This window comes from Schistocerca cancellata, chromosome 2 (assembly GCF_023864275.1).
Source record: "Schistocerca cancellata isolate TAMUIC-IGC-003103 chromosome 2, iqSchCanc2.1, whole genome shotgun sequence".
In the NCBI taxonomy this organism is placed as follows: domain Eukaryota; kingdom Metazoa; phylum Arthropoda; class Insecta; order Orthoptera; family Acrididae; genus Schistocerca; species Schistocerca cancellata.
In genome coordinates, this window is record NC_064627.1 from 810,253,273 (window position 1) to 810,264,658 (window position 11,386).

Here is an 11,386-nt window from a genome sequence, read left to right on the forward strand (position 1 = left end):
CTGTTAATGTTCAGTGCTGTAGTGAGTAGAAGTTGTGTCACACAGTTTGTGAATTTCAAGATGGCAGAGTTAGAGGAGTAATGCGTCTGCATTAAATTTTGCCTGAAACTCAAGAAAACCCATACAGTAACACACCAAATGATGCAGGAAGCCTGCAGTGAGGAGTACTGAAGCCATATTCGATGTTATAAATGGTTCATATGGTTTAAAAACAACCAGACAGAAGTTAAAGGTGATCCTATTTCAGGACACCCTTCGACGTTTACTGATGACGCTCATGTCAGGAATGTCAACAAAATTATGCATGCCAATTGAAGACTGATGGTCCAAGAGATTGCAGAAGACAGTGACCTTTCAGTTGGATCATGTCATGAAATCCTGTGAGAAGGAAATGGCCTGAAACATGGTGAGACAATTCATGGCTCTTGCATCACAGTAACACACTTGCATATTTGCCCCTGTGGTGTGTGACTATTGTACAAAACACAAACCGACTGTGCTGCCACATCCTCCGCACTGTCTTGGTCTGGCCCCTTTGGTCTTTTTCTTTAATTTCCTGAGTTGAAAGCCTCATTGAAAGGACAAAAAATTGTAACAGTAGGTGAGATAAAAGACATTTCACAGAAAGCACTTCACACAATCCAGCCACAGGCATACCAAGACATCTTCTGGAAGTGGAAATGGCATTGGGAATGGTGCACAATTGTGACAAGGTTATGTCGAAGGAGACCATGCACAATAAGTAGAAGGCAAGTGTAGAAAAATTTTGAGGGTGAACGCCAGAATTTTTTGAGTGAACCTCATATGTTTTGACTATTTCTTTAATTATGTTAACTTAAAATTGTTATTTCTTTTGTACTTATTACAGTGAGAAGGCAGTGAAGTATAAATTTAATTCTGCTGCAAACTGTTTTGTCAAGGAAAGTCAGTGTCATATTGAGAGCTATTGTGATTTCTAGACAGCACTTAATTTAATTTAATTCAATTTAATTACAGTTTTGTAGACTTCACATTTGTTCTTAATTTTTTTGTTGAGATGCAATCACTTTTTCTTGCCATTGTTGTAATAATTAATTAAGTGTAATTTATCTTACACATGCAGAATTAAAAAAAAGCATGTGTGTCTGGAAGTTTAAACCATTGTCGAAAGATAGAATATAGTAATGTTTAATTTTTAGATATTTAATGTACTTACTATGGATGCAGCTTGTGCTTTCCTTTCAGTAGACGATATTACACAAATTAAATACAGAAATGATTTTCAAGTTAGACTGCAATATCCCTTCATGCATGAAAACTCTTAAGAGTGAGGTGTGTGTGTGTGTGTGTGTGTGTGTGTGTGTGTGTGTGTGTGTGTGTGTGTGTGTGTGTGTGAGAGATTTTTTGTTTATAGTTATATTAATGTCAGTTTTGTGCTTTGCCATAGAATACAGACAAGGTGTAAAAAGAATAATTCTCAACATAATTTTATTATTTCAGGTCGAAAGCAGAAAGTGCAAGTGTTCGGAAAGCTATCTTCTACGAATTTCCTTTTGGGGTTCAGTATGCTTGGACGCTACTGATCTTTGCCACAACAGTTATATACAGTTTACCTTGTCCACTAATCACACCATGTGGTAATTAATTGTGTACTTACTAGGTTAAACTAAATTTACTGTTATGTATGAATTTCAGGTCATCTTATGTCTGTAATTTTTAATGTTTTACTGCAGTAAATTACATTGTAAATGTGCAACAGTCAAGCAATTGCGTACATGCATATTTATAATCACATACTTTTGTACAATTTCAGGTCTTTTATACATGGTGCTAAAGCATTTTGTTGATCGTTACAACATATACTGGGCATATGGGCCATCAAAAATCAGTTCACGCATACATGCATCAGCCATAAATATTGTAATATTTTCAATTTCGTTGCTGCAACTGAGTTTTGTTATGCTGTCATACATAAGGAATGGCTTCAGGGACATCACCATTTATTCTGCAGTTGGGTTTTTCATTACAATGGTGTTTTTGTGGACACAGGTAGTGTTCCACTGCTGCAAGGGTTTCAGTCCTATATCTTATCAGGTGAGGTTATAAAAATATATATTAATGTGGTATTAAGTTTTTTTTAGATTTATGACACTCATTTCAATGTGCTTACTATTTCTTCTCTCTTCTTTTCTCTGGTACGGTCTTTATTTTATGACTTGTGCTACATGAACATCTACAACAAAATATAGTTGTAAAAGAAACTTTCTATTTACCAAGCAGCAGAAATAGGAGACAGGTACATTGAGATAGCCACAAAAGTGCTAGAGATTGAAAACTGTAGCTTATTTCTGTTACAAAGAAGGCCAAAGGAAACAACACTAATTACAAACTAAAGAATTCACTGAGGTCCCTGCATGAACAGAAACACAAGCAGGTAGGTTGAGAGACAAATTAAAATGAATACCTCAACAGGATGAACAAGAGCAGCAAATAGTAGAGAAAAACTGAAGGAAAAATATGTAAGAGGAGCAACAAAATAAATGTGTGTGAAACAAAAAAAAAATCAAACTGTGGGAAGTCCAGGTTGGAAATTCAACATTATGAAAAGGAAATCTTGGTACACACCGTAAATATGACACATTGAGTTGCAGACAGGCACAATGAAAAACTGTTACACATTGAGCTTTTTGCCAAAGCCTTCTTCAGAAAAGAAAACACACATTGCCACCAGAAAGCACACCTCGCGCACACCTGATCACCGTTTCCAGCTGCTCTGGCCAGAATGCCATTCTGATGTAAAGGTGACAGAAATAGCGGTCTCGTGCGCGTGTGCGTGTGTGTGTGTGTGTGTGTGTGTGTGTGTGTGTGCGTGCGTGCGTGCGCGCGCGCGCGTGTGTGCGTGCGTGCGCGCGTGTGTGCGTGCGTGCGCGCGCGTGTGTGCGTGCGCGCGCGTGTGTGCGTGCGCGCGCGTGTGTGCGTGCGCGCGCGTGTGTGCGTGCGCGCGCGTGTGTGCGTGCGCGCGCGTGTGTGCGTGCGCGCGCGTGTGTGCGTGCGCGCGCGTGTGTGCGTGCGCGCGCGTGTGTGCGTGCGCGCGCGTGTGTGCGTGCGCGCGCGTGTGTGCGTGCGCGCGCGTGTGTGCGTGCGCGCGCGCGCGCGCGTGTGCGTGCGTGCGCGCGCGCGCGCGTGTGCGTGCGTGCGCGCGCGCGCGCGTGTGCGTGCGTGCGTGCGCGCGCGCGCGTGCGCGTGTGCGTGCGTGCGCGCGCGCGCGCGTGTGCGTGCGTGCGCGCGCGCGTGCGCGTGCGCGTGCGTGCGCGTGCGTGTGCGCGCGCGCGCGTGCGTGCGCGCGCGCGTGTGCGTGCGTGCGTGCGCGCGCGTGTGCGTGCGTGCGTGCGCGCGCGTGTGCGTGCGTGCGTGCGCGCGCGTGTGCGTGCGTGCGTGCGCGCGCGCGCGTGTGTGCGTGCGTGCGCGCGCGTGTGTGCGTGCGTGCGCGCGCGTGTGTGTGCGTGCGTGCGCGCGCGCGCGTGTGCGTGCGTGCGCGCGCGCGCGTGTGTGTGCGTGCGTGCGCGTGTGTGTGCGTGCGTGCGCGCGCGTGCGCGCGCGCGCGTGTGTGTGCGTGCGTGCGTGCGCGCGCGTGTGTGTGCGTGCGTGCGTGCGCGCGCGTGTGTGTGCGTGCGTGCGTGCGCGCGCGCGTGTGTGCGTGCGTGCGTGCGCGCGCGCGTGTGTGTGCGTGCGTGCGTGCGCGCGTGTGTGTGCGTGCGTGCGTGCGCGTGCGTGTGCGCGCGTGCGCGCGCGTGTGTGTGCGTGCGTGCGCGCGCGTGTGCGTGCGTGCGCGCGCGTGCGCGCGCGCGCGTGTGCGTGCGTGCGCGCGCGTGTGTGTGCGTGCGTGCGTGCGTGCGCGCGTGTGTGCGTGCGTGCGCGCGCGCGTGTGTGTGCGTGCGTGCGTGCGCGCGCGCGCGTGTGTGCGTGCGTGCGTGCGTGCGCGCGCGCGCGTGTGTGCGTGCGTGCGTGCGTGCGCGCGCGCGCGTGTGTGCGTGCGTGCGTGCGCGCGCGCGCGTGTGTGCGTGCGTGCGTGCGTGCGCGCGCGCGCGTGTGTGTGCGTGCGTGCGCGCGCGCGTGTGTGTGTGCGTGCGTGCGCGCGCGCGTGTGCGTGCGCGCGCGCGCGGGCGTGCGTGCGCGCGCGCGCGGGCGTGCGTGCGCGCGCGCGCGGGCGTGCGTGCGCGCGCGCGCGTGTGCGTGCGTGCGCGCGCGCGCGTGTGCGTGCGTGCGCGCGCGCGCGTGTGCGTGCGTGCGCGCGCGCGCGTGTGCGTGCGTGCGCGCGCGCGCGTGTGCGTGCGTGCGCGCGCGCGCGTGTGCGTGCGTGCGTGCGCGCGCGCGCGTGTGCGTGCGTGCGCGCGCGCGCGTGTGCGTGCGTGCGCGCGCGCGCGTGTGCGTGCGTGCGCGCGCGCGCGTGTGCGTGCGCGCGCGCGCGCGTGCGTGCGCGCGCGCGCGTGTGCGCGCGTGCGCGCGCGCGCGCGCGCGTGCGTGCGCGCGCGCGCGTGTGCGTGCGCGCGCGCGCGTGTGCGTGCGTGCGCGCGCGCGCGTGTGCGTGCGTGCGCGCGCGCGCGTGTGCGTGCGTGCGCGCGCGCGCGTGTGCGTGCGTGCGTGCGCGCGCGTGTGCGTGCGTGCGCGCGCGCGCGCGTGTGCGTGCGTGCGCGCGCGCGCGCGTGTGCGTGCGTGCGCGCGCGCGCGCGTGTGCGTGCGCGCGCGCGCGCGTGTGCGTGCGCGCGCGCGCGTGTGCGTGTGCGCGCGCGCGCGCGCGCGTGTGCGTGCGCGCGCGCGCGCGTGTGTTCGTGCGCGCGCGCGCGCGTGTGTGTGTGTGTGTGTGTTGCTACTCAGTGTGTCATTTTTATGGTGAGTAGCAATCTTTTCTTTTCATAACACAAAAAAAAAAAAATCAAATTATGGCAATTGCAGTGAGGAAGTTTTGGATGAAACAGTTATAACTGTCCTCAACTTACTCATCAGTGCCTAGTTTAAACTGTTAAGGACAGAAGCTTGAAATCTGAAGGTGTTGATCGTATACTGTAGGCACTACTTAAGAAGGGATTTTTTGAAATTACGTCCTAAGCAGGTGAAATAGGGGATGGAAGGCTTCCTTAAAATATGTCACTATTAAAGCAGTTTTGAAGTTATAACTATGAAAATTATTATTTCGTTTTTTAGTCAAAATAAAAAAAATGCATGGTTCAGAATTTTTGGAAATATAACCCCTGTGGAGGTGAAATGCTTTGGAAATAAATTATTAAAGAACTACTTAAGCATTTTCAAAGCTACGTTTATGAAAATTGCTGTTTGGCAACCCTTAAGTAGGCTGAAATAAGGGATTGAAATTAGTATGAAAACATTGTTATATTAAAATATTTTTAAAGCTAATCAATGAAAATTGGTGTTTGACTTCTAAATAAATGTGTTTTGTGGAATGAAAGTTTCTGCAGAAATATCATGACAAGAACTCAAAAGACAGAATTAAAAAATACCTCCTCCACCAGCTACGACAATTGCTTTTAAATTAGAAGTACTTATAGAAAAGACTATGCTTCTATGGCCTTAATTAGCATGAAAAGATTAGGTGATGTTGCAATTTGTGAATAACATAAGTATTAAACTGAAGTAAAAAAATATAAATAAATAAATCTGTGCAGATTTCAGTATTTAGGGCATGACAGGCAGGATCATTCGATGCAAAAAAAGAAAGAAAAAAAAAAAAAAAACGAGTACAGTAAACATGGATTGTAAAATGCATACATACTGTGAGGACTACTTCATTAGAAGAGATGTTTTACAGGAGTGTGAGATGTTTATATTTTCCCACCTCCGCGTTGCAAATGTTTTGAGTGAAATGCCCAGGCTATGTGTTTTCACGTCAATTCTACCAGCATTGAGAGTTGTTTAGTTCTCGGAGTTTTGTAAAATTCCTGGATTCATGTCTCGTCGCTGTGCAGCCTATGAAAAGGATTGCGGAAGAGTCCAAATAAATTCCAAAGTACAGTGCAGTTTTAATACCAATATATTTCCAGGAGTCTGGTGTCTGAGCCTGGTGGACTGTACCGGTTACATCACATGTACCCAAAGTTGACGTCAAACGACACAGTGTTCACAACAATCAACAACCGAGTGAGCCTACAATACATTCGCTCGCAACCCTAGCCAAAAAAAGAGTGCTCCCAAGGTGCCTGCGTGACCTGTATTTATACTTTTGTTAACAATTACCTACAATGAAAATTACAATTTTAAGTAAAATCACAATTAAAAGTTAAACTGAATATGAGCTACACATTGCTAAAAATTTACAATCTCAGTGCTGAACAATGTGAAACTATTTTCAACTTAGTTACGAGTTAATATAACATTTTCTGACTAATTATGTTACAGGTAACAATTACATTTCTAAATTTGTTTATAACAAATCAACTAGTGCCTGAATTTTAGTGCTAACATATATCGGAAATTCAATTAACATGCTTTATTTATATGTTCTATTTAATTTGCTGTAGTAATTTTATACTGATAGGTTTACTGGTACATCCTGACCATGTGCTACATTTCTTTCGATTAGTTACAGTATTAATTTCACATTTATATTATGTTTCTCACATAAGAACAATGTTAATCAGCAAAGCATCGTTTTCGAATTACATGTATACTGAAATAGTGGTTATTTTTTATTTAATTTGGAAACAGGTCACTTTATAATTGAAGAATTAGGACTGGTGTTTATCTTTAATGCTCTCGGAGGGGTTCTGATAGGTAGCAATGAGATACAGTAATATTTCAAGTGGAGATGAACAAGTGCCCATAGCTCTTAAGGTATGCATTTTACAGCCCATGTTTGCTACTAGTATTTTTGCTTTGAATGATCATCTGTCATATCCCTGAATGTTGACCATTTCTCCTGGGACACCGTGTTGTTTGCAGTGTTCCAAAAAGGATTTTCAATGAGCATTACAGAAAAACTGTTAAAGATAATGAAATGAAATGATTTAAATGTCGAATTGAAGGAAAATTAAGTTTCTTTCTTCACACACCAGCAATTCAGGCATATCAAGATAAATTATGCCTACAATTGTGTTTTTTTTTTTTTTTACACAGTCATTTGTATGGAATGTTGCTTTGTTTGAAAACAGCACTTGTTTAAGAAAATTTGGATTGTTATAAATTTCATTTAACATTAAACTGGTGAAGCTTGTACACTTAGGGCAATCGGTCAGTTTTCTATTTTGTCTAACCTGAATGTTGTAGGCAAGCAGTCATAGCCTTTTATAAATGACATCGAAAAGTGTTTGGTATGTTCAACTGAAGACTTCGTCAAGCAAGAGATTTTTTTCAGTCTTCTGATATATGAGCGCATGATTTCTTTATTTGTCTTCACTTGCTGTCAGCTGGCTTTACAACACACTTCCTGTGTCTCAAAACTGGTTGACCTGTTAGGTACATTTTGTCCTGGGTAAGTTTCCCAAAAGCAGTGCTGCACACTAATAGTTGATCTAAACTCAGCATACCCAAGAACCAGTGTGCATTCTGTTGCACTGTCAACATCGTACTGGGGTGTGTCACATGCCAGTAGAAAACTCTTTGGCACATGTCAAGGTGAAGGCTCCTACGACACAATAAAGTTATGTTCTCTTAAGTTGAACAATTTTCAGTAGCACTTTTTCAAAATCCCAGCATTCTTTTTTTAACATCCTGCTTATATATAAATGCAGAAGTAACTCTTGTTATGTTTCCACAACTACAGCATTGAAATGATTTCAGTTAAATTTGGTAGGAGTATAGCTTGAACCCCGAGGAAGAATGTAGGCTACTCTAAAAAGCTCCTAAGAGGTTGGGAATGGAACATATTTCTTTATATCAGCAAACATAAAGTGTTAAAAAACTATTAAATTTGTTGCATAATGTGCAAGTCATATAATGTATAGCTACTTCGATAGCACATTGCGTAGATGTGCATTCCTGTCAACGCCCCTCCACACACAAACCACTCGGCAGTGATGTTGCATGTACCACTGCACCTTGCATTGGAGCAGTGGAGGGTGGGAGTGGGGAGAATGCACATAATGAGCTATGCTTACTTGAACAAGCAGCCACACGAGGACAGCTGACATCATTGTGCATACTATAGCTTACTCATCATAACTTATCATAACAAAATTACTGGCATTAAAGTGCAGCTATGGTAGGTAGGTAGGTAGGTAGGTAGGTAGGTAGGTAGGTGGGGTGGGGGGTGGGGGGGGTGGGGGGAAGTGTGTGTGTGTGTGTGTGTGTGTGTGTGTGTGTGTGTGTGTGTGTGTGTGAGTGTGTGAGAGACTGACTGATATAAAACTTATTATATTTTCAGTTGATGAAAATAGAAAATGTTGGATGTATATTCTAACTCTTTATTTTTTTCATTGGTGTTAATACTAGTTTACTTTCATATGTGACAGAAAATGGCAGAGTGAATTACTTTAACAACTTTTATATATAATACTTTCATGAAATTGTTAAGTAATGCTGTCAGGTATTCTCCTCAATATGTTCTGTTAATCATTTGTAGTTTAGCAGCTAGATGATAGTGGTCCTAATGTGATTGCATTGTTTTGACATATACATTTTTGTTGCTACTGTTTGTCAGTGTTTAGTATGAGAAAGTGAAGCTCACAAATTTTACAATTTTTACAGAATGGCACACACAACAATTGGCAGTCTCCCAGTTCTTCAACACACACAAGCCCTGAGCACAACAGTGGAAATGGGACAGTTTACACATCCCAGCACCGCTTTGTTCCAGCTGTTCTTCGGCCCTCTGTTTTAAGGCAACCAGATGTTGTGAGTGTGCAGACACCTGCTGAGGGAATATCAGTTTTGAGGAGGACGTATGGCACTGGTTCACCAGATGGGCCAGCAGCTCTAACGTCACCTGACCACATACTACTTTATCAGGATTATGAGGGCGGGCATGGTGCTGAAGTGTAGCCTATGGGTTCCGGACCATACTAGTTTATATTGTTACTAGTCTAGATACAAGTTTTAATATGTCACAGAAGAATAAATAGTTCCATATACTTCAGAGATTGCTGAAGAATTAGTACACTGGCAAGCAGTGGTTTTTTGATGTCTATGATCTCTGTTTCCTATATCTTTCTTATAAATTTTTTATGAAGATTGTGAACGCTAATTTTGGACAAAGATATTGATGAAAGCATATTTGGGGGGGGGGGGGAGGGGGAGTGTATTATGTACCTGCACTGTCGTACGTTTCTTTATGCATTTATTCATGGTGCTATCTGAACTTTTAATTGCATTACACTATCTGGATTTTTGCATCAGCTTAATTATTGGCATGGTTTTTAATGTTTTTAGTATGGACAGTGGAACTGAAGCAGTGAAGTTATAGTTACCTATGTTAAAGTAACGCTCTCATCCTGCAGTGTTAGGTTTTGGATAATTTTTAATTAATTCAATGACTGATACCAAATATTTTGACATATTTTAAAACATTTACTTTGTGAGTGAAAGCTCAGTATGTTTATTTTGGACTTTAACATGTTAAAATACTAATTTAAAAGTTGGGTTCAACAACTCAGTTTTGTAGGTTAGTGCCTTTACTACACGTCAGTTTGATCAGTGTAGTGTCAATGGCTCTTAATTTATGTGCCAGTATTGTTTATAGTGGCAGCTAATGCTTACCAGACATTTAAACAGTAAAACTGACATTCAGTATTTACCGAAGTGGTACTGAAACTAACTTTTTCAAGCCATAAGTATCACACAGTGAACAGTAAGGTTATCTCTGATTACCTGTAAAATAATTGTGGGGTGTCTGACACAAAAATATATTACCATTAAATGTAGTTTGCTCCGTCTCCTGTTTGTGTGCATAAAATGTATTGTGGGGTATCATTATTGTCTCTCTTGTGATACAGACTGACTGAAAAGTAATGTGCTGTGGTTTTATTACATTATTATAGTGTATATTTATTAATAAATTTAAGAATTATATTTATGATAATAATTCCTTGCATTGTAATAGATTTGTAAACACTACAAAATATAGTATTGTCCACAGATCATAATTGCTATGAACATACTGAAATATAGCATTAACTATAACTTGTTCCATTTAATATAAAATATCAAACACTCAGATTTCAAGTAAAACATTTTATGATATTTTTATTTAATTATAGAACTTCATTATTTTATGAAAAATTGTGGAAATACCGTAGTTAGCATTGCATCTAAGTATCAGCACTAATTACTTTCACAGGGGTTTTGTAATGAACCTCTGATAACGAACAACACAGAAATATAAAATAAAGGCACTCTCCAAATGCTAGCAATAGAGAAAATATGGGGAAATGTGTGTGTGTGTGTGTGTGTGTGTGTGTGCGTGTGTGTGTGTGCGTGTGTTTTTTTTTTTTTTTTTTCGAGTTCATGGAGGAATGTTTTGTGTTTTGGTTAGTCGTTTCTACTATCGGGCAACAACAACGAAATGTGGCTAGTCTTAAAGCTTAAATAAAGCACCTCGTTGCTACGACATTTGAGGAATTTTTTTGTGAACAATGTCCCTTTTTAACCTGATGAGTTTAGTATTTCCCCTGTTCCTCATCTTATTTCTCTCCCCCCTTCCCCCTCTCCACCCTCCCCACCCCTTCTCCTCCCTCCCCTCCCCCTCTGCTCCTCTCTCCCCCCCTCTGCCTCCCTCTGCCCCCCCCCCCCACTCTCAAATTCTACAAAGGTTGGAACTTTAATAGTGGCAACTATTTATTTACAATTTATACAAATTGGATACATATTTAAAGTTTTACTGTCCTTCAGTATACTCTTAAGCATTGCCAGTAGTGTTGATAGTGGGAGTAGATCAGTCTGCTGCCAGGTAAATGTCTGTAATAGTTCTGAAGTGAATGCTATGAAGTTCTTCTTTTGTCTTAGGAATCACATTGTGAAGTCACAAGGGCTTTAGTCTGGGGAGTGTGGTAGGTGGCACAGCAATCCAGCCGCATCAAACAAACAAATCAGCCGCAACAATGGAAATTGATAAATGTGATGTACATGTACACCAAACTGAGGAAGTCAATAATGTGTTGGTCCACCTCTGGTCCTTATGCAAGCAGTTATTTGGCTTGACATTGACTGACTGAGGTGTTGGATGTCCTCCTGAGGGACATCGTGCCATATTCTGTCCACTTGGTGTGTTAGTTCATCAAAATCCTGAGCTGTTTGCTGGACCCTCCCCATAATGCTCCAAAAGTTCACAACGGGAGAGATCTGGCAGCTTTGCTGGGCAAGGTACAGTTTTGCAAGCATGAAGTCAAGCAGTAGAATCTCTTGCCATGTGAGGGCATGCATTATCTTGCTGAAATGAAAGACTTAAGTTAGGGGGGGGAAA

General features: G+C 44.1%; 1 protein-coding gene across 2 annotated transcripts in view; it reads left to right on the forward strand.

The window, feature by feature from the left end:
* LOC126162680 (CSC1-like protein 2) overlaps nucleotides 1–9,068 on the forward strand; it is a 201,547-nt gene extending 192,479 nt beyond the window's left edge. For both annotated transcript variants that reach the window (XM_049919333.1, XM_049919334.1), the window contains exons 14-16: nucleotides 1,480–1,616; nucleotides 1,793–2,073; nucleotides 8,677–9,068. In XM_049919333.1, coding sequence (XP_049775290.1) covers nucleotides 1,480–1,616; nucleotides 1,793–2,073; nucleotides 8,677–8,970 — 712 coding nt within the window. In that variant the 3' untranslated portion in view covers nucleotides 8,971–9,068. The remainder of the gene's footprint in view (nucleotides 1–1,479; nucleotides 1,617–1,792; nucleotides 2,074–8,676) is intronic.
* The last annotated feature ends 2,318 nt before the right edge of the window (nucleotides 9,069–11,386 follow it).